Here is a 23,507-nt window from a genome sequence, read left to right on the forward strand (position 1 = left end):
TACTGGCTTGATCTCCTGCAAGGGGGGGGACATTTGTGATATCCGTGGTGCCCATTTCTGTACAGACACATACTTGGTAGTTAGTAAAATTGGGTGAATGGTTTTGAGGGTGCACTGAGCACCTTTGTATCCTTTCGGGGAACTGCATTTCATTTGCCTTCTATTCAAGTTGGTTCACTGACCACACTCATTTTTGTCATCATCTTTGATTGCCCAGTAAGCGCTTAACAAATGTAGAATAAATGAATTAGTTCTGATAGTTCTACAGAACTTGTGATTAACAGAGACATATATTTTTAGATTGCAAAATTCTCTGCAGATTTTATTGCCTTAATGCTACAGTGACATGTGACAGTGACAAAGAACTTCACATTTTGCGCATTTCTTTGGTCACCTTTCAGCGTAAGAATGAATTACTCTTCACTTATGATTTTTGTGTGGACCTCCCGGCTCTTCACCCGCAGCTTGTTGACCTGGGACTCTGCAATGTCAGCGCGTTCCTCGGCCTCCTCCAGCTCGTGCTGGAGCTTGCGGAATTTGGAGAGGTTGACATTGGATTGTTCCTCCTGAGAAAAGAAATGCATTTGAGAGAACAAGAAAGTTTGACATTTTCAGATTCTCATTGCCTTCTTTACTTCTAGAAGCAGCTACTGATGGATTTGCTTCATAAGTGAGAAAACAAAAGTTCTATTGTTTGGTCATGTACTTATCTGGGGGTAGGGCATCCCACATGCTCGCCTCTGTGAATGAGTGGGCTTAACAAACCCCCCGCTTGGGCTTTTTCACTGGAAAGAGTGTCCTGGAAAACTTAAGATGCTATAATGTCAACAAGGAGATCAAAGTAGCGGGAATCTGATTCTATGAGACAAACTTGAAAAAGTAGGCACAGTCGGGGCATCTGGGCAGCTCAATCTGTTAAACATCCGACTCTTGATATTGGCTCAGGTCATGATCTCACAGTTGGTGGGATTGAGCCCTGTGTGCTTGGGATTCTCTCTCTCTCTGCCCCCTCTGCTGCTTGTGCTCTCTTTCTCATAATAAATAAATAAATTAAAAAAAAAAGTAGACACAGTGGTACTATTGGGTGCAGAGAGTCTTAAGGGAAGTTTCTGAATTTAACAGGAGGAGAAAGATAACAAGATGAGAAAGCAGCCAAATGAAAAGGAAATGTTCTGATGGATTTATTGTGAAGTTTGTTCAGCAGAGCTTAGACTTCAGAGCCCTCATTTGCACAGACCCTGTGAGTGCTGGAGATTTCTGGGAGTGGCAGAGTGTTCTAGATAGGGAAGTAGGTTGTAACCAAGAAGCATTTCTATACTAACATGTCTGGAAAATTGCTTAAAGAGGTCTCAGAAGAAATGAACCTGAATCTAAGGCTCCAGTAATTAGTGGTAAATTTATTTTCATTCCAAATACTCATTTTCAGACCTGATTTTATATTCTTTGCCTTAAAGAAAGACTCTTAAATTCTATAAACTTCAGACTCCCCGAAACCTGGACCTGCTCTGGACTTTTCTGTCTCATTGCACAGATACTCACGGCCTCTTCAGCTTGTCTCTTGTAAGCTTTAACTTTGGTTTGTAATTTGTCCACCAAGTCCTGCAGCCTGAGAACATTCTTGCGGTCCTCCTCCGTCTGAAATGTAAGAGGCAGCAAATAGTGTTGTTATTTGAAAACAACGCATTATTTTCACTCTCTTGAAAGCAAGTGGGCCTGAGAAATATGGAAAGGCAGGTCACCTGGTAAGTGAGTTCCTTTACTCTTCTCTCATGTTTGCGGACACCCTTGACAGCCTCCACATTGCGCTTCTGTTCAGTTTCTACCTCATTTTCAAGCTCCCTCACCTGGAAGAGAAAAAAGGTGTTTAGCAATTTGGCTGTAACTGGCTGCACGAACAGGTCAGGAACTGAATGAACTGATGGACACCCACCCTGGCCTCCAGTCTCTGGATCTGCTTCTTCCCGCCCTTCAGGGCCAGCTGCTCAGCCTCGTCCAGACGGTGCTGAAGGTCCTTCACCGTCTGCTCCAGGTTCTTCTTCATCCGCTCCAGGTGGGCGCTGGTGTCCTGCTCCTTCTTCAGCTCCTCGGCCATCATGGCCGCCTGTTAGCAGTGAAACAAAACCGGTTGAGAGCTGGGCTGGCGCATCGGGATTCAAGTTCGAGCACCACCGTGTTGCCCTCTGCTCACATCCGTGATGGCCTTCTTGGCCTTCTCTTCTGCGTTGCGGGCTTCCTGGACAATGTCTTCCATCTCTCCCTGGATCCGGGAGATGTCTGTCTCCAGCTTCTTCTTGGTGTTGATCAGGCTGGTGTTCTGTTTCAAATTAATAAGAAAAAGGAGGGGGGGAAGCACATTTAATTATATTCTGTTTATACTATCATTTTTATTAGTGTATACAGGCAAAAATTAGTGATCCAAGAAAATTTCAGCATAAAAATCAAATGAAAAGTTGACTCTAAGTTATGCCTTCTCTTCTTATTCACCCATACTTCTGTTAATGAATATTTTCTTAAATTCTAAGGTAAAATTTGATTTTTGATGCCAAAGATGTTCAACAATTACCATTGGCTGCCTGTAAGCATGAAGCACAACTGCGAGCCAGGAAAAAAAAAGTAAAGTGCTGTGGCTCATGGAAAATGGATTACTGATTTTTAGTTGTTTATTCACATGTGGTTGGCTTCATATTTAAAGTACATAAATAGCATCATTATTGGTACAAAAATGAACAAAGGACCTGTTATGTTTTGGAAAACTTGATGGTATTTAAATGTATTTAATCAACTCAAGGATACTAAGCATGAGTATGAAAAACACTGCATTTTAATTTGAATTTAAAATTATTTGTCCTACGTGATTTTAACGTTTCCATGATGGCTATTTACTTATATTGCAGTTTTTAAAAAGTATGTAGTAATATATGTTTGTTACAAAAAAGAACATATAAATTAGCAAAATAAGAGGTAAAGAATAATTGTTATACTCTCCCTACCCAGAGATAAGCATTGATAATACTTTTGTTTATCCTATATATTTTTTACAAAAATGATCATGCTTTATATATTATGTTTAAATTGCTGTTTTCACTTAGTATATTGTGAACATCTTTCCATGGCAGTAAATGCATACTGTAATGGCTCCTTATTAGCCATCATGAGGCTCTACCACCATTTATTTAGCACATCCATTATAAACAACAAATGCTGACTAGCAGTAATGATGGCCTCTGTGAATTTGAACTTAAGAGCTTCTTTTTATATTTCATGTAGTTAGCTCTTATGTGTGTCTGGGACACACAAAATTACTTGGTGGCTTATTCTTTCTCCTCTGTTTTATTTGCTTATCTATTTGCAGCTTAGAGTTGCAAAAGACAAGATGGCCACTAATGTCATATGTATGGTTATTAGCAGATCGCCTTTTGTGCTTTCCTTACGAAAGTTTCTAGAACCCTAAATTTTTTCTAATCAGCATGATTATGGCAGCCTACAAATACACTTGTGAGCTGGCTAGGCCCGCCCCCCCTTCCCAGTATGTCTTAGTAATGTGCATTCTCCAGAACTTCACGAAGGACCCTGGCCAGGGTTACTCCTTACTTAAAAACAAGCTTATCCCCTCAGATTGTCTTCAACTTCAGGAAGTGCCTTTGCTCAGCCATAGTCCTGAACCTCACCTGGGTGTGCAGGAGTTGCACACGCTCACTGGCATCCAGGAGCTCCTGCTCGGCCACCCTCCTGCTCCTCTCCGTCTGCTCCAGGGATGCCCGCAGCTCCTCGATCTCAGCCTGCAGCAGGTTGGCCCTGCGCTCCACCATGGCCAGCTGCTCCTTCAGGTCCTCCTGGCCTCTGACGGCATCATCCAGATGTAGCTGAGTGTCCTGCACAGAAAGAGGCAAAGACTCTTACTCATGTTCCAATGAAAGTGAATACAAATTTCGGGTCATCGACACATCTTGTTCTCAATAACTTAGAGTATGGTTAGAGAGAAAAAATGAGAAAGTCCCTTTAATGACATTCTCTGTAGCCTAGGGTAGCAGATCTACTCAAAAGAACATGATGTTATATTTTAGATTGTGAATCATAAAAAAATACCATGGCCAAAGCTACAAAATTTTGGATCAAGAAAGCATCCTCAGAGATGAGCTAGTCTAATGATGTTGTTTTACATATATTAAACAAGTGTAGATATATGTATTTTAAAAATATGTGTATATACTTATATACATTATACAAATGAGGTTCCTATAAAGTGATTTGTGCAGTGTCTTCAGCTGACAAAGTGAACTTTTCTTTGACTTTTCCAGAAGCAAGCTATTTTTCAGCTGTGTATTTTTCAGCAGTGTAAATTTTCAACTGATTACCATATTATTTAGGTTTACGGCATATAAATTGCACAGTTACACCTTGACTGCATGACACCATGTGTGTTTACCCCAGTGTACCTTCAGTATTCCTTGTGTGTTTCTAAGATTCTTTATTGCCTCTGCAGCCTGGCGGTTGGCGTGGTTCAGCTGGATTTCCATTTCATTGAGGTCTCCCTCCATCTTCTTCTTGATCCGCAGGGCATCGTTCCTGCTCCTGATCTCAGCATCCAGGGTGCTCTGCATTGACTCCACCACTCTGAGATGGTTCCTCTTTAGCTGATCGATTTCTTCATCTTTCTCAGCAATTTTCCGATCAATCTCAGATTTCACCTGGTTTAACTCTAGCTGGATGCGAAGGATTTTGCCTTCTTCGTGCTCAAGAGATCCCTTTTTAAAAAGCAACATCTAGGTTACTCTTGATTCTCAACCCCCTCAGGATCTTCCCAGGTATAATCTGCAACTGGCCCTTGGGAGGGCAGGGAGAGACCAAAGAAAGAGGCAGGCCACTCCAGCTTGGTAGTGGCTATTTAATAATAGCAAAGTGACTTGGGTAAGAGGCTTGTCTTGAATGGCAGGAAGCAGAATGAATCGTGCCTCTGCCCACAAAATTTTAAAAGTTTACAAAGAGGCCATCAGTGGATTTAGTCACGTGTACCGTCTAGGTGTTCTCAACACCACACCACTGTCTCAAGGCTGTTTGTGGAGCAGCCCCTGGGAGCAGGAAAGGCAAGCGGAACCCACATTCCAAGGACAGGGGAGGTCAGTGGGTGTCACGTCTTTTTGATGATGTTTCCCAATTGATACCTGAAGAGCTTGTTGTTGTTTGTTCTGCACATTATGATGATTTCTTGAAGGCGTTAAAAAATGCACAAACTTTCATACATCTTAATTTAGCCTGTTCTGCATTCCCAAGGAAATTCAGTATTTCTCACTGAATTAAGGAGTTATCCCCTGCAGCTTTACCACATGACAGATCTCAGTTGCTATTAATTTTTCCATTTATTTATAAGACATAAGTGAGCAAACGAAACATGTACCTCTGCTTCTTCCAGGGCAGCCTGTAGTTCACTCTTCTCTTGATCTATTTGTTTCTTTACTTTCTCCAATTCATGGATATGCTTTCCCCCCTCCGCAATCTGCTCTGTCAGGTCAGAAATCTCCTCTGTAGGTTCATAGTAAAACACCAAATTCAGTTGAGAAAAATGAAAACTTGAAAAGATGCCTCCCTGCCATTTTGGAAGAAGAATTACAAAGACTCACGCTGCAAGTTCTTGTTCTCTCGCCTCAGGGTTTCCAGGTGATCCAGGGATTCCTCGTAGGCATTCTTGACCTTGAACAGCTCAGTGCTGAGAGAGCGGGACTCCTTCTGGGAGGCCTCAAGTTCAGCCTGAGCCTCCTCATACTTCTGTTTCCACTCTGCCAGGACCTGGAAGTACATCAGAACTAAGCCTCTGTAATCAAGAGTCAGGCCACTTTCCCCCAAGAAGCTGGTCATTGTGGGCCACCTTGTCGAAGTTCCTCTGCTTCTTGTCCAGGGCCGCACAGGCCGCGTTTGTTCTCTCCACGTCGATCATGAGGTCCTCCACTTCGTTCTGGAGCCGCTGCTTTGTCTTTTCCAGAGAGGCACATTTGGAATTCACGGCCTCCACCTGTTCCTCCGCATCCTGCAGCCGCTGGGCCAGCTTCTTCCTGAAACGTTGGTCAGTGCGGGTGACCAAGAGCAGAGTTGAAGCCACCACAGTGAACTTAATAAAGCTGCTGACTAGGAAAGCATGTTTTCCCCAAGAATTTTTTGCTCCTGTGTCCACAAATTGTTAAGGTTTCCTAAAATGTCTTCTCAGTACCCATTTTGTCTCTTTAATTCTCCCTAGTGAAGTCTACTCTTTATCTCTGGGGTTGCCAAACATACTCCTGAGCCAGGCCTTTTTGTGTGCATGGTGATGGTAATGTGTGTGTGCGTGTGGGAGAGAGATGAAGAATGAGTAAGCGCTTCAGCTGAGTGAGCAAGGTGAGGGTGTGAGAGGGTGACGAAGTGACGGCCATGAACAGGAGGCATGTCTTCAAAGATGCTAGTGCTGAATAGCATCGTAAAACATGTGTTAACATGGTCCTCTTTATGGATGAAACTGGGGCCCAAAGTGACATGTCTGAGGGCATATGATTAATGACTAATGTTCTGGGTCTGAAGCCCCAGACAATAAATATTATTCCATAATCACATTTTCCCCAAATACCTTCCTTCACCAGCCCCCCTTAACTCACAACCTCCCCCAGCCCATGCTCTTATCTGGAGTGCTCCCTCTGGAAATGCTTGCCAAACCCCTTCATTCTGCTTAATTCTAACAACTACCAAGCTATATCCAATATAGAGAAGTTTCCTTCACTGGGAACATAATGATTATTGCCTTTCCATGTGTAACTCCCATGAGTTTTATTCCATTAAAACTGTACATAATTAATGAATAAGTTTATTGATACTGGTTGTTAAATAATGACAGAGTATGATAGTCTCATTCTGAACTTCTAAATACTCCAGGTAGGGATAAACTGATTATTGCTAATTATAATATTCATAATAATGTATCAGACAGCCTCAGTGTCTCCATTTTTTCTTATATTGAAGGAAATTCTACTCAGTTCGTAAAGGATATGCTGATAATTTTTGGTTCATTTTGTTAGAAAGAAATTTAAGATATTTTTGTAGTAAACGAGATTGTGGGGAAGGCTGTGGTCTTGGCCCTTTCTTCAATGGACATGTACCAGTTTATAAAGAGAAAATGGTGGTTTCCACCACTCTGTAATCAGATAGGCTGGTATTTTTCACCTATCTTCATGTCTGGAGTATTGTTTCTTTCATTATTTTATCTTCACTGTTTTTAAACTTCTCTTTCTGTCCCCATCACTAAGACCCCGTACTTGGCCTCCTCCAGCTCCTCTGTGCGCTGGATGGCGTCTGTCTCGTATTTGGTCCTCCACTGGGCCACCTCGCTGTTGGCCTTGGACATTGACCTCTGCAGTTCAGCCTTGGCTTCCTGCTCCTCCTCATACTGTTCCCGCAGCAGGTCACAGTCATGGCGGGCTGATTGCAGGGCGTGGGCCAGCGCATTCTTGGCCTGAACCAACCAGAAAATGTGCATTGTAAGTTTATGTTCTGATCATTGATATTCTCTAAGTGAAGCTCAGTTGTATGTCATGCTGCAAAGTTCGAGGGATTGGAAATCTCAGCTGGAAAATTCTCACCTTAGACTCCTCTTCCAGCTGCCTCCTTAACTCCTCAATCTGTTGTGTAAATGCTTGTTTGCCTCGTGATAGCTGAGACACCAGAGCCTCTTTCTCATCCAGCTGTCGTGAAAATTCACCTGGGAAAGACAAAACATGAGAGCTTTAGTTCTGTTTTCTAGGTGCCAACTAGTTTACAGACTGCTGTAACATCAGAACTCTTATTCCATGATGAAAAGAATAACTCAAGAACTTTGATATGGTTGAGGTGTTATTTCTTTTTTTTAAATGTGAGCTTTCTTTGATACTTCAGGATGGATATATATATATATATATATATATATATATGTGTGTGTGTGTGTGTGTGTGTGTATATGAATAGATTATTATTTTTTTTTAGTAATGCCACGACAGCAAATATCTCAGTCCAGGGCTTAATTTTCTTCCAGTTATAGCTTAGAACCATACTTTTTACCATCTCCCAGTAAAAAGGAGAAGGAATGACAAATCAGTGATACTGGACACATGTGGCCTGAGAAGTGATGGGCATCCGGTGGGCGCTCACAAGTGGAGGCCCGCCTTCCATTCTTGGCCTCTGTGCACATCGGCCGTGCACCTGCTGACCTGACTCTGTGTGTAGGCGCGCCTTCTGGGCCGACAGCTCGTTGATGAGGCGCTGTTGCTCTTCTTCCTTCGTTTTCACTTCACTGAGCTGGTCCTCCAGTGTGTGGCACATTTTCTCGAGGTTTCCCTGTGGTGGGAAGTAGGCAATGGGAAGAGCAGATACTTTTATTTGTGAGTCTGGATTTGGAGAGAACTACTTGTGGAAAGGAGCTGAGTTTTATGTACTTTTCTGTCTACTCCAAAGCCCTGCATGGTGCCTTGGATGTAGAGGCACATAACTTGGGCTAAATGAATACACATATGATTATGAAAATTAGGTCATTTCCTTTTGGAAAATATGAGCATCACTTAAATTCTGTATCCTGTAGAGTATGGTTTTTAGAGAAAATTTTTTTTCCTGTAATTACATTCTTTAGTGGTCATAGTGACAATATTTAAAGTGGTTTCTACAAATAAGATAGGAACACTGAAGTGATTCATTTCAATAGAGTGATGCCTAACAGACGTAAAATGAGATAACATTGAAAGTTCGTACAGTTAGATTGGATATAGTCATATATAAACTCTATAAAATGAAAAGGAGACAAGTTAATAAAAACCTTGGCCTTGGAGACGGTCTCCATGTTACTGGCCAGGTCGTCAATCTCCATCTTCAACTCGCTCTTCTCCTTCTCCAGCTTCTGCTTGACCCTCTGTAGGTTGTCTATCTGCTCCCCCAGCTCGGCCACGCTGTCCGCGTGCTTCTTCCTCAGGGTGGCCGCCGTGGCTTCGTGCTGCAGGGTGGCCTCCTCCAGGTCCCTGCGCATCTTCTGGAACTCGGCCTCCCGCTTCTTGTTCAGCTCGATCTGGGCAGAAGTGGCCCCGCCGGCTTCTTCCAGCCGCTCGCTGATCTCCTCCAGTTCCCGGGAGAGGTCTGAGCGCTGCTTCTCTGCTTTGGCCCGGGAGGCCCTCTCTGCCTCGATTTCCTCCTCCAGCTCCTCGATGCGGGCCTGAGGGTGACACAGCAACATTAATGGCAACTCGTGGCAGTTTTGATTCCTGTGATAATGTGGACGAGGTGGAGGTTGTGACTCACCTGTAACTCCTTGATCTTCTTCTGTAGCTGCATGGCGAGGGCCTGCTCATCTTCAATCTTGCTTTGCAGATTGCTCATTTCAAACTCTTTCCTGTCAGAGGAGCAACAAATAAGCTCTGTCAGTTCTCTTACCAGTCCTCTCTGCCACATATGGTAGAATATCTTTATGCTGCTGTGTTGAGGACATGAGTAGTACACGTTTTACAAGTCAATACTGTACCATTTTCATTTAATAAAAAGTCAAAGATGCCATTATTTGTTTTTTTATGTGTACTCCAAAGTAATATTTTGGAGATCTTTAAAACATATATTTGGCCTGAATTGACAGATGAATTGACAGACAACAAGCAGATTACAATTTAACTATATCATGCTCACTTTTTAAGTTTTTCATCGAGTTGCTGTTTGTCATTTTCGACATCCATTGTGGACTCCTGGGCCAGTTTTAGGTCTCCCTCCAGTTTCCTCTTGGCTCTTTCTAGGTCCATGTGGAGTTTCTTTTCTTGTTCCAGAGACCCTTCAAGCTAAATTTATAGTGTATTTTATTTATTTCAGTCCTGAGGCACTGAACCATATGTTACTGGCCACCAAAGATGCACAGGAGAATTTTAAAAGATGCACCAAATAGCATGGGAATTTTAATGATTATTTTCAAACCCACAGAGAAAGGCGCATGTCACAACTGTTTGTTTTATCTTAAGAGGAAATACTGTGTTTTTCACACTTACATCATCCACTTGCTGCTCGAGCTTGGTTTTAGCTTTGGTCAGCGTGTTGACCTTGTCCTCTTCTGCCTGTAGGTCATCCAGGGTCTGCTGGTGGGCCTCCTGGAGGGCCTTCTTCTCCTTGGTCAGCTTAGCGATGGTTTCGTCCAGGCCTGCCATCTCTTCTGTGAGGTTTTTCACCTTAGATTTGAACAGATTATAGAATGTTAATGACATCCCGTCATCTTGACAAAAAACATGGTAATAGCTTAGGACAGTGTCAGCCTAAGATGGAAAATGGAGACGAGAAGCTAACCCAGGCCTCCATAGCTGAAAAATATGGGAGGTAAGGGTCAAGGTAATTAGATAGAAATGGTGAAGATGACATATATATGATGGTACTTTTCTTTCATATTCATTGATTTTAAGATTAAACTTTTAGTTAAAGTATTTCCGTAACAAGCTAGCACTTTTAAACCCTCTAAAATGGATCATGATTGTACCTTGTTCTCTGTGGCATGTTTCTCCTTTTCAACCTTGGCCAGGGTCAGCTCAAGGTCATCGATGTCTTTCTTGAGCTCTGAACACTCGTCCTCCAGTTTCCTCTTTTTGGCCGTCAGCTCGGCATTGATCTCCTCCTCATCCTCAGCTCTCTCAGTCAGCTCTTTGATCTTGGCCTCCAGCTGGATTTTGGTTTTAATCAGCTGGTCGCATCTTTCCTCTGCGTCAGCCAAGCCATCTGCTTCCTAATGGGGGAAATTAAACACTTCCATTTGTATAAGCTATATCTGCAAAGACACAATAATTTATTAAAAGGTGGATACTTTAGTGACTCAACCAGTTTGGTCAATACATATGCCAACTTTTAAAAGTCCAGTAGACAAAATGTTAGTAATTTTAATCCACTGATTAAGTATAGTAACAGTTTCCTCCAGATATCCATGTGTGGAAGACCAAATCGGGAAAACTAGCCCTTTGGCCAAATCTGCACTTGTGCTGCTTTGGAAGGCAGTTGTTAATTCTTGGACTCGGTTTTGTCAGGTTTGAGGGGTTCATTAATTTAACCTTTTCCTCACCCTGGTAAGAACAGCATAACTTCTATTTTATGCACAATGTATTCCCTAAGGAAACAACAGTCTCATCTAAGAGAAGGTTCTATAAAGGAAGGAAAACATCTTTGGATAACTTTATGACTTTGCTCTCTGATTTCCATACTACGTATGGATGTGCATATGAACATATGCAGCGTAATTTGTGACTTCATGTCTATTGCTTCTTCAGGTCTGAGTCTGAGTATTTTTGAAAGATGAACAGTGACAACACATATTTTAGTGGAAACCATTGATTTATAAACCTTAAACTAAAAATGTTTCATATCTACTTATACAGCGTTTGGAGGATAAGAAGTGGCTGAGCTGTGCAGGGACTAATGCTCACAGATTGAACTTGAAGCTGTAAGTCATTTTTCTCTTGCATCAGAGCTACCATCTTCTCCTCAAGTTCTTTCCTTTTTGCTTCTGACTTCGCCAGCTCTTCCTTGGTCTTCTCAAATTCTTCCTTCATGGTGGCCATCTCCTTCTCGGTCTCGGCGCTCTTGAGGAGGGGCTTGATCTTGAAATACAGCTTCATCCAGGGCCAGTGCTTGACGTTCATGAAGGCGCGGACGTTGTACTGGATGCAGAAGATGGACTCTCTGTAGGAAGAACAAATATGGAAATGAAGAAGAATGTGGGCAGTGACTGGCACTCAACAGAAGTAATGACTGCATCGGATTCAACTATGAAAATGTGGAGAACGAGGTCCCTCACCTCCTCTCCATCATCTTCTTGAATTCTACTCTCATCAGGTACCCTCTGCACACAGCCTGGGTGCGTGTGATGAGTTGGGCCAGCTTTTCATCTCGCATCTCCTCTAGAGTTCCCAACAGGCCAGCTTTAAAGAAAACCTGGCCAAAGAACAAGCGAGATATGTCATTTCCACTCAAGAGAAAGTCCCAAGGTGATGAAATTATGATAGAGATTTAGGTAGATTGGTACCTTGGTATGACCGAATTTGTACTGGGTGTGGTCGATATCAATAGACCCCAGAAGTTTCTCAGAAGCCTTCTTACTATCAATGAACTGACCCTCTGGGATAGCACTTGCATTTAGAACCTTGTATCTATCAGAATTTAAAGAATATGAAAGTTTGTTTTTCTTACCAAAACTCATAGTAACTATCATTGAAAAAATAATAGACTGAGTTTTGAGGAAAAAATTCCATTAAAATAATCAAGCAGTGCTTTAGATAAACCTTGGGAAAATATGTTTAAAAACAGTATAATATAAACCAAGGCTTCATTCTTTCTGATAATTGCATTTCAGTTTTCTTTTTAAAAAAATGCTTATTTATTTCTTTTGAGAGAGAGAGAGAGAGAGAGCGAGCATGAGCAGGGGAGGGGCAGAGAGAGATGGGGAGAGAGAATCCCAAGCAGGCTCTGCACTGTCAGCATGGACCCTGACACAGGGGTTGATCCCACAAACTATGAGATCATGACCTGAGCCAAAACCAAGAGTCAGATGCATAACCGACTGAGCCACCCAGGCGCCCCAGAATTTCGGTTTTCGGGAAAAAGTTAAAAGATGTTTGAATTGCATGGCAATAATGATCTGGACTAGCACATTGAAAGGGAGAAAAAAATGAGACACAAACCTCTGTTTGAAGTCTGCATAAAGGATTCTGCTGGGGAATCCCTTCCTGCAGATGCGGATGCCTTCCAGCACTCCGTTACACCTCAGCTGGTGCAGGACAAGTTCATGCTCCATGGCCCCTAAAGGGAAGGATACACATGCCTTATTTCATGGTCTAAAGCAAACACACTGGCACTTGTCTGGATGTCAGAAGTGTCTTACCAGGGGTTTTGGTTTCATTGGGGATGATGCAGCGTACAAAGTGGGGGTGAGTGCTCCTCAGGTTGGTCATCAGCTTGTTCAAATTCTCCTGAGAACCATAGGGAAAGTTTTAAAATCGTTTTTTGTTGCATTTACGTGAGACTCCCTATCAAGGATCTGTAGTTAATGGGCTCCATTTCATGAATAAAGTCAATGTAACTGACTACAGTAGTTGCTTCCAGAGAGGGTTTGATTTCATGTGAAATTTGTTCAACGCTAGATCTTTTAGATTTGGAGCTTTGAAGGGAGATGTTTCATATTATTGTAAGGTTTGAACTCACACTGCAGGTTTTATTTTTGTTCAGTTTTTCCTAACACATTTTTCATTTTCCTTTGTACAACATTACCTTTTTTATGTTTCACTATAGATCTCTTTTAAAAAAGTTTTTTTAAGTTACGATAATTTAATTTGTCACAGAAGTAGTTTTTTTGGCATTCAAGAATATACTGTACCCTAAAAAGCGCTGACACTGTCTGGAAAGAAGAACCCTTCTTTTTGCCACTTTTTTTTCCACCGCCACTTTCTGAAAAATAATATAGAAGAATTAAAACTATTTAATTTGTACCATCCATAGGTATAAGGACTCCCAAGATTCCCTCTGGAATTTAAATGTGCACTCATTCACTTGTATCATCCCTCATCTTCCCTCTGTATCTTTCCTCCTTCAGCTCTGGATTAGGGAAATAGATGCATTGGCTCACATTATAGGTATTCAGGAAAACAACAACAGCAACAATAAAAGAACTGTGCATGGAAAGGGTAGATGTGGGGAAGAGGTAGGACCCCTCTCCTCCAAATCAGCAGAGGGGGAGTGCCAGAAGACAGAGGAGTAATGCCGCCTTAGTGCACACATCCCCCAGAGAAGAGGCAAAGTTGCATGCATGGTGCCAGGGAGGTGAGCCTCTGCTAACCTGCAGGCAAGTCCTGCTTCCTGTTTGCTTGTGTTTCTCTACCTCTGCTTGCACATCTAGTCTTAGGGGACTTAGGAGAACACAACTTGCATTCCTTAAGCACTAGTGCCTTGACAAAGGATTTCTTCATCTCCAGCTTAGCTGGATCCTTTAAGGAACCGATACTATCAAAATAATTGAAATAAGCTGTATGATCTTGAGCACGTCACTTAACCTTTGAGTCTCTGTTTCCTCATGGGTGAAATGAGGCCATGGACAAAATGATCCATAGTGTCAATTTTAGCTCTGAAAGCCTATGATCATAAGACTCACTAAATATACTTCCTATCATTAAGTCCATATTGGCCAGTATTTTCATGTTAGGTTTTGAGATAACTATATCAGTCTCTGATAAAAAGTATATTTTTGTTTTGTGACTCTAGGAACATATTAGTGATATTAACAACCTGCTTCAGCACTTTGTCCCCCGGCAAAGAGGAGAGCCAGAGTCTTCATTGCGGACTTCTGGTACAGCCCAACCACGGTCTCGTTCAGCGGGTCCTTGTTCTTGTCCAGCCAGCCGGCAATGTTGTAGTCCACGGTGCCGGCGTAGTGCACCAGCGAGAAGTGGGCCTCGGCCTTGCCTTTGGCAGGCTTGGGCTTCTGGAAGTTGTTGGACTTGCCAAGATGCTGTTCGTACAGCTTGTTCTTGAAGGAGGTGTCCGTGGCCTTGGGGAACATGCACTCCTCCTCCAGGATGGAGAAGATGCCCATAGGCTGAGAGTAGGAAAAAAGGGATGATAATATGAGTCCCTCAGAAAAGTGTGCTCTAATAGTTTATGTACTTGGTGGAAACCTGAACATGTTCCAGAATAAGAGTTCGGGTGATAAGAAATTCAATAGGCATGGTTCTACTTTGCTGCCTCTCCTCTGCTACTGAAACGTGAAACAGTCCTGTATCAAGGACATATGGGAAATATATTTGCTAGAAAGACTCAATTAAAAAAAAAAAGCCCATCTGTGCCATTTGGCAAACTTTATGTTCAGAGTATAAAATTAAATTCCGAAACTACCATTTCAAAGCTGAATTCTTTATCCCATGTATGTATCTATCTAAATACTTTTTTCCCTACTGACAGTGTAATTTCCTTCACCTCAACTCTAGACATGACAAAAGTATGAAGAGAAGAGAAATTGAAGCTAATGATTAAAAATGGTCTGTTCCCAGGAGAAAAGTGCATCTCACGTTGTATCATTAGAACTCTCTGTACTCTGTGCTATGTTCCGCACTCTGTGGAGTTGAGTGATGATAATTAGGTTTTGCTTTGTAAGCAGATCGACTCCTTTCAGTGGCAAGTTTGATATGAACGACTGATAGAAAACTCAATGTTGATGATGTTCAGTCACAAATTGTCTCCCCAAACCTATTTTGATGTTCCATGAACTGAGTACCACACAGCTTTTGTGAATAGCAGAGATACTGTATCACCAAATTAAAGTTATTTTCCTCTAATTGGGTAGACCCAGGCTGATATTACCCCCTCCTCTTTCATATTTTGATGAATTTTGACATGAGTGTGTGAAGTTGTCATAGATGGCGGTTGTACTTACTTTTCCCTTTCGTCTGCTCAGGCTAGTGTTCGCATGTAACCATGTACTGTGTGGGCTTCCCTAGGCCTGTGGTGAGTGCCCAGTGCACATTCAAAAGTGCTTAATGATTGCTTGTTGGGTTTTAGTATACACACAACCGATAGAATCATTGCCCCACCTCTTTGATAAAGGGGAATTTAGGGCTCCCCTTCCAGGTAAGGCTGTTTATTCAGCAGTCCACATGGTCTTACTGACTGCAACAACTGAAAAGCTGCCCTCCCAGCCTATAAGACACCTTGACATATCCTGCCTTGATACCCGTGAAGGATGATTCATGCATGGCACACCATCATGGGACAGCCAGGATCAATGACCGTACTCACAGGACTAGCTGTGATTTCATTCCTGTCACCCATCCCCAAGAGATCATGTAGGAACAAAAGTGAGGGAGAAGGAAGTGAAAAGAGGGAGAAATGTGAATCCTTGTGTCTGTGGATGTGTATGTATTGCAATCATTTTTCTATGAAAAACTACTCCTTAATATGTCGCTTGTGATGCACCATGCACCTGGTCACTGTGCCCAGGAATGTCATAAAACACCGCTGCTGGTTCTTTGAGAATTGGGATTGCAGTTCATTCAGCATGAGGAGGTGGACAGTTTGTTTTTCACATACTGAAGGCTTGAAAAGTCCTACTCACCTTCTCGATGAGCTCGATGCAGGCAGCCAGGTCCATCCCAAAGTCGATGAACTCCCACTCGATGCCCTCCTTCTTGTACTCCTCCTGCTCCAGCACGAACATGTGGTGGTTGAAGAACTGTTGCAGCTTCTCGTTGGTGAAGTTGATGCACAGCTGCTCCAGGCTGTTGAACTAGGGCGTTGCAAACACCAAAGAGCTCAAGTGAGTTTGGGAAACCCAGGGGGAATTCGGCAGAGCAGACACGAAGCGGAGGGGCCTTCACAGGGCCGCTTACTCCAACAACTCACATCAAAGATCTCAAAGCCAGCGATGTCCAGGACCCCGATGAAGTACTGTCTGGGCTGCTTGGTGTCCAGCTGCTGGTTGATGCGGGTGACCATCCACAGGAACATCTTCTCGTAGACGGCCTTGGCCAGGGCGCCCACTGCGTTGTATACCTTCGTGGACAGAGTAATGATTGTTGCCGTTACCAAAGACGTGTTGAGAAGGCTGGGGATGTGTGTGATTCATTGAGGCCGTTCACTTACCTGCTGCACAGTCTGGCCTTTGGTGACGTACTCGTTGCCGACCTTGACCCTTGGGTAGCAGAGGGCTTTGAGCAGATCAGCAGAGTTCAGACTCTGGAGGTAGGCTGCCTTGTCAGCAACTGCATGAACCAGGTGAGGACGGTAAAAACAAAACAAAACAAAACAAAAACCACAGTGTGCACAGCTTAAGGTGTGAAGGACAATGACAAAGAGAAAAAGTTCTGCTCAAAGAGTAATATGTGCAAATGTGGCAAAACCATTTGTTCATATTGCTTCAAAAGTATTGCCAACTTTCACACTAACTTTAGTCATTTTTTTTGAGATGATAATTTGGAATTTGGGGAATTGATGCTCTGTGTGATATTTAAAACATAGCTAAAGTAGACCACAGATAAAAATAATTTGTGAAATTCTAACCTAGAGGAGTAGTGACAGGAAAATTCCGATCAGTTTTTTTTTTTTTTTCCTCCAGTGCATGTGGGCACACAAATTATTGACTGGGATGAAAAATGCTTTAATCAGATCGTAAATACTAGCGTACAGTAAGGCAGTGAAAAATGGAATCGGCAGAAATCACGTCTCCACAAATCTCAGTTGTGTAAAACATGCAGTGTGTGTCATTTCTGTTCCCTTCTAGTTTTCCCCACTGTCGGATAAGTCAAGAAAGTGAACCCAGGGCCCTTGCCCTTGAGGAACTGATGGTGTCAGCTATAATCTCAATTGAACGACGTGAGCAAGCAGGGAGTGTAGGTACCTTCGGTGCCGTCAGGCTCGGCCTGCTCCTCACGCTGCTTCTGCTTGAACTTCATGTTCCCGTAATGCATCACGGCGCCCGTGAGCTTGTAGATGGCAGCCTTTTCGTCAGTGCTGAAACCCAGAATGTCCACAGCACTCTGTGGAAAGAGTTGAATTTGACTCGGCTCGCAATGATCACCATGGCAGATGCCCTCAGTACACAGGGGCCTGCCTCCCCACCTTCTCACCCTGTCTTGCCTTTGCATTTGACTAGCACTTTGCTGTCTAAAGGCACTCCTGTTCTTTAGCACTTAGTTCCACAAAGCAGCACCAAGAGGTATGCATCAGTTTCCCATGGAGTCAGGTGAACAGGGAAGATCTTACGCGACTTGTCCACACTCACCTAGCCAGGACTCAGAGCCTTGGCTTTGGATGCCAAGGCCAACGCTCTTCCCGTTTCTCCACATGACCCCAGCCTTGCCCCGTATGTTTCTTATCTCGTGGGTTCCCTCTGCCTCACAAGTCTGTTTGCTCCTTTTCCTCCTGTGTTGTCCCAGCAAAATATGTAATCCTAGCCTGCCTTCCTGGACAGGGCAGGTGAAGTTGGGAAGAGGGTATGAGGAGGACAGCACATGCCCTGTGTTTTTCCCCATGTTCTTCTATGATATCAGGTCCTGTGAGATGCCTGGCAGGGAACTTCACCTGGTTGTTCCTCATGCAGGGAAGACACGTTTCTGAACAGAACTGCTTTCATTGAAGTATTGTTGTATCTTTTTTCTCTATCAGATTTTGATCACCTTCTTAGTTGCCCATGTTAGGCTTTGAGAAAGCAGGGAGAGCTTGGTTATGTAACACTCGTGTCTCCTAAGACTCTCCAGATAATTTACTTCCAGCTCACTGACCCGACCTTAATATTACAGAAGTCTTGGGGCAAGACTACTAAGTTTTGTTTTTTTTTTTAACCTGTCAACTCCTAACACTTTTGGACATAGGAATAATAATGGGTTAAAGCTTGTGAAAGCTGTTATTTATCAGATAAAGGCACACAAATAGTTCATAGAGTTTTTGAATGTAATATTTTAAGAGAAAAAGTATTCTTGTAAGCAACTCTCAATCTTGTCTTGGGAATATTGGGGTGTTCCCACTGGTCTTAAAGTTGAGAATAATTGAAGGTTGACTATTCAGAAATTCAAAAGAAAACTTGAAATATGTATAAAGTATATGTATAAAGAAAATAAAAGAGCAATGATCCTTAAAAAAAGAAGAGAAGGGAGAGAGAATCTATAGTTCCCAAAACTAAACGTTCATGGAGTCCCAAAATGAATTTTTGAGGTAGAGAATCCATTTCTTCAAATGCTACATGGGGTGGAGTTGGGGGGGGAGAAGGGAATACCATTGGCCCACAGAGTTACATATGAAACAAAGTTCGTATTTACGTCCAGTTACAGAAGAACTGTGGAAATATCATGTTCTGTTAAAAATCTTTTAGCTCCTTTTCCAAGACTCTTGGCTGTAGGGTGTGACATAGGAGAAATGTCACTATTGGAGTACAAAAATGGACCCCAATGACCAATGAGAAAAAAAGAAAAAAGGAGCAAACCAGCTGAGAAATGCCTAACGCTCGATGTTTATTCCAGACTTTTAAAGTTTTCTGATACATGGTAGAGGTCATTGGAACATCCTATAACTTTGTTCCAAGGGTAAGGAAGCCTGAAAGGTAATATTGCCCCTAATGTCTTTCTGCTAATGCTGTTCACTCTATAGAGGAGAGTGTCGTATACTGCAAGATGAATTTGCTTTTTCCTGTTTTGTACCTATTACTTACATCTGTGGCCATCAACTCTTCCTGATCATCAATGCTGGGCACTGTGATTTCACCTTGACTGACAAAGGCAAAGTCGTATGGGTTGGTGGTGATCAGGAGCATTTCTGTGCACGTGGAAAAGAACAAGTATAGCCAGAATTACTTTGGTCATGAGAAACTTTTTAGAGGGACTATTAGGAAGAAGGGCTTTTATTCTTCCTCGGTGGAAATAAATCACAGATACTTCTTACCGATAAGCTCTGGTTTCTTGTTGGACATGATTTGATAAAATATGTGGTAGCTTCTTTCAGCCTTTAGCTGGAAAGTAACTCGGGACTTCTCTAGCAGATCTAGAAAAGCAGATCGAGCACGTTTAAAAGAAAGGCACAATGGAAAATTAAGCATTTGAAAAGTTCACCCAACACAAATAAGATTTTCAATATATTCCCTGAAAGAAAAAGATTTTTAATCCCTAATATTTATTAACTTACATGTTTCAATATCTGCAGAAGCCAGTTTGCCTGTTGCACCAAAATGGATCCTGATGAATTTTCCCTTAAAAAGGCAAAGGAAGACTTTTTGTACACATTCAAAGGCAGACAAATGTTTTCTTTAGCTACGGACCGAACCAGACGGTAAAGATGTCGACACCACACGTCCAGAAGTGTCAGTGCTGATGTTCACGTGAAAAGGAAGAGCAAGAGACTCACAAAGCGAGAGGAGTTGTCGTTCCTCACGGTCTTGGCGTTGCCAAAGGCCTCCAGTAGGGGGTTGGCGCTGATGATTTGATCTTCAAGGGTTCCCTGAAGAGAAATGAGGAAGATGGACAAAAAGACCCCGGAGAAGATGAGTTGCAGTCTGCTGAGGTAGCCTCCCATTGACTTCCTGTCCTGCCCCCTTCTCCCTTCGCAGACCTCTGTAACTTTGGGGAGGCTTTCTGCAGCAAGTAGAAGGAAGACAAAGTGGGGGAGGGAGGTACTCCAGTGACATGGCCTTGATTTCTGTATTCCGCAATGCCTGGTTTTTCCTCCTCATAAATGGTTGTGAGAACTACTACCTGGCGCACCCAGCAACAATCAATCATCTCATTCTTACAGCCCACCCAAGAGTTATTTTCCGCATTTGGGCGTCACCTACATTGGTGGCCGTGGCTCTAAAGGACTTGGTCAGATTTTTCAGAGCCTCTGATGTCTTGCATCCTGGGAAGAGTATCATACCCACCTGCATTTTGCCAGGAGTAGGTTCTTCTTTTTTCTTCTCTCCAGTGATTGCGATGGTTGCAAAGTACTGGATGACACGCTTGGTGTTCACGGTCTTGCCCGCCCCGGATTCACCGCTGCCAAGTCCACACGAGGGACAAGTCAGAGTCTAACCACTACCGCTACCAAAATCCAACAGAAAGAAAGGCACTGAAATCTACATACGTGATCAGGATCGACTGGTTCTCACGATCTGTGAAAGAGAAACCGGAGATAATGCTAAAAAATACACTTAGCACATAGATTAACACAGTGCTTGCAAACTCAAAATTGCCTTTTAAAACCCCCCACTCACACACACAAAAATAACTATATGGATTGGTGCTTTGCTTTTTTCACAAGATTCTTTTTAAAATAAGTAGCAAAAAGATGTGTTAATTAGCCAGTGTGTTGCACTCCTGCGACCTTTAGTGTGACATAGAACGTGTGATGCACTATTTCAACAAAATGTCTGTGAGAGTCATGTATCAATATCCAATGAGTACTGGCTCCATTATCCATTTAGCCACTTGGTCCATAGTGCAAAATCTCATCATGCTATTAATGTCCCATCCAAAGTTTTGTGTCGTGATTGTGGCGACCTGTGAGCTTTCAAAGCTGTGAGCTTTCAAAGCTCACTCTCTAGGAGAGAGGACACATTAGCTGTGATTAAAATGCATAGATGGTACCAACATTTGGTTAATTTTGAGCTGAAATTAGCATTAATTAGTATGGATTTTACCATGGAAATATAAGCAAAATTCTCTATGTTTTTGGAACTGGTCCATTTTATTCTAAGTATATTTCCCAATTTTATTATTATAGTATACTATTTGCCATATTAGCATACTATCATTATTATTATGTTTGTGCTGAACATTTTATTCTCAAAGTACTGCCTCTGCGTCTTTTGTGTTATCAGTATATACTTGCTTCATAAATGACTCCGTAAATTGTAATTATGGACTCACCTGTCAGCATGAACTGATAGGCGTTGTCGGAGATGGAGAAGATGTGGGGCGGGGCCTCCTGGCGCTTCTTGCCTCGGTAGGCCGTCACCACCTCGGGGTTGTACACCGGCAGCCACTTGTAGGGGTTGACGGTGACACAGAAGAGGCCCGAGTAGGTCTGGGAAATGACAAGCTTGCTCAGTCAGCAATCACCTTGGAAATACTGCTCGATGTGCAAAGGGAGAGGGACCAGAGCACCAGGATGGTTCTCCTAAGGCTGCCTCCCACCCACACACACCCTACACAAGATGCTTCAGTTTGCCAATTAATTCAGCATTAAGTAGATGGCTTTTCCCATGCACATTTTCAAATACATTAGAATTCACAACAGTAACCAGATGATTAGTCTTAATATTATAATAACCAAATCAAAAAATAAAGTCTTTAATAGGGTTTAGCTAACATAGTTCATGAAGTTAGTGGAAAGTGAAAAGAAAAAGAAGGGGGTGCTCACGTAGATCATCCAGGCTGCGTAACGCTCTTTGAGGTTGTACAGCACGGCGGGCTCGTGCAGGTGCGTCATCATGGCCATGTCCTCGATCTTGTCGTATTTGGGAGGGTTCATGGAGAAGATTTGATCTTCCTTAACTGTGACAGTCTGTTAAGAGAAGGAGCTGGTGCTTATCAGCTGAGGAACAGAAAAGCATCAGTTATGTTTGCCCACCTCCCTTTGTGTTACTTACAGCCCCAGCGTCAGTCTTCACCGTCACCTTCCCCCCTTCTCTGCTCTGGACTGTGCTTTTCACGTAGGATTCCTTAGCATCCACCACAAAGACAGAATTCTTGGCATCGAAGGGCCTATTCTGGGCTTCAATGCGCTCCTTTTCAGACTTTCGGAGGTATGGAGCTGCCTCCCCAAAAACGGCCATCTCAGCGTCGGAACTCATGGCTGGGGGTTATTGGCGGCAACACAGCACAGGTGTACCTAGAGGGCAGAGAGAGCCTGACAGTGAGGCTGGGGGAGCGTGGACGTTGTCCTCTTGGTTTCACGTTCCTGTGCTTCATTGGCCTTGCCCGTTTCCTCACTGCCGCCTGTCGGGATCACTCTCGTGTCCTGTACAAAGGTGCTGAGGGATCAGATCACAGGTTGGAAAGCCTTATGTTGGCAGCTTCATGTTTGTGACATTTGAGGCCTCCATTGCATCCTCTGTGTTGTAAGGCTTTGCAGAGAAATGTGGAAGAATTCATATTTCAGTCAGCAATGTTTATGATGTCCCAAGTGTGTTCAGAATATTCTCTTTTTCTGCTTGCTTAGCTTTATTTCCTTTTTCCATTCCCCCTTCCCACTTTTTTTTTTTGACATTGCAATGATACAAAACCATGGAAAATAACTCTTTTCAATGGCTTTACAATCTGAACCTAATGTAAAAACTCACATATTTTGTCCAATTTTTCTCCTGGCCCAAATTTTTAAAATCAGATACATACATTGGATGTCATATTTTTAAAAATAGATTGATTAAAAGGTAAATCTGTTCATTCAGGACACGGTCCAAAATGAAAATAGTTAATAAGCACAAATAAACTCCCAGTTTAGGAGTGCATTATTTAGGTATCAGGTAAATAAAGGGAAAAGTAAATGCAATGAAAGTTGAAAATCCAACAAATGATTTTTCCCTAAGCCAAAATTAAGTCTCCTTGATCACTTCTTAAATTATGTGAAAGCAGTGTTATTAAAACAGAAGATAACTTTAGAAAACCGTTTTAATTAAAAAAATTTTCATAGCGTTTGTGTATTTTTAGTCTATATTCTCTTTGTTTTTAGCTGGATTTCAGCATACCAGTTATTTTTATCTGATTCTTATTATTTCAGATCTCTCTTTCTTCTTCCTTTAAAAACAAAACAAAACAAAATACGAAACAAAACCCAAAAACCAGTTCTTTGAATATCTCTTCTGAAGTGGATAGCCAGTATAAAGTTTCAAGCCAAAATGAACTTAAAATTTTTTTCCCACTGACAAATTAATTGTGAGAAAATACATCCTCTTGCCTTGATGGCAAGGATGAGACAAGCGACCAGTGACAGAAGGTGACTTCTGTGGAGAGGAAGAGGGGCTGGCTTCTGGAAAACAGTGTCTTGGTTGTCAATGACAGTGAGAACAG

The 23,507-nt window shown here is 42.5% G+C and overlaps 1 protein-coding gene and 1 long non-coding RNA gene across 2 annotated transcripts in view; one reads left to right on the top strand and one right to left on the bottom strand.

Moving 5' to 3' along the window:
* LOC144614374 (uncharacterized) overlaps positions 1-23,507 on the top strand; it is a 78,321-nt gene that overhangs the window by 54,250 nt on the left and 564 nt on the right. The window lies entirely within an intron of this gene.
* On the bottom strand, positions 294-22,306 carry LOC132687114 (myosin-4). Its single transcript, XM_078437751.2, has 38 exons — positions 22,088-22,306; positions 21,859-22,002; positions 21,366-21,522; positions 20,581-20,608; positions 20,378-20,492; positions 19,867-19,959; positions 19,648-19,711; positions 19,408-19,506; positions 19,178-19,281; positions 17,372-17,510; positions 16,618-16,736; positions 16,378-16,527; positions 16,091-16,261; positions 14,269-14,578; positions 13,364-13,434; positions 12,872-12,959; positions 12,672-12,789; positions 12,017-12,140; positions 11,789-11,925; positions 11,418-11,673; positions 10,484-10,726; positions 10,005-10,181; positions 9,655-9,800; positions 9,277-9,367; positions 8,801-9,190; positions 8,202-8,328; positions 7,599-7,717; positions 7,275-7,471; positions 5,864-6,047; positions 5,619-5,784; positions 5,396-5,520; positions 4,437-4,745; positions 3,669-3,872; positions 2,189-2,314; positions 1,931-2,101; positions 1,740-1,844; positions 1,540-1,635; positions 294-566 (listed from the first exon to the last, which is right to left on the bottom strand). The coding sequence occupies exons 1-38, from the start codon at positions 22,289-22,291 to the stop codon at positions 414-416; spliced, it is 5,820 nt and encodes a 1,939-aa protein (XP_078293877.2). The 5' UTR covers positions 22,292-22,306; the 3' UTR covers positions 294-413.

Source organism: Panthera onca, chromosome E1 (genome assembly GCF_046562875.1).
Source record: "Panthera onca isolate mPanOnc1 chromosome E1, mPanOnc1 haplotype 2, whole genome shotgun sequence".
Classification (NCBI taxonomy): Eukaryota; Metazoa; Chordata; class Mammalia; order Carnivora; family Felidae; genus Panthera; species Panthera onca.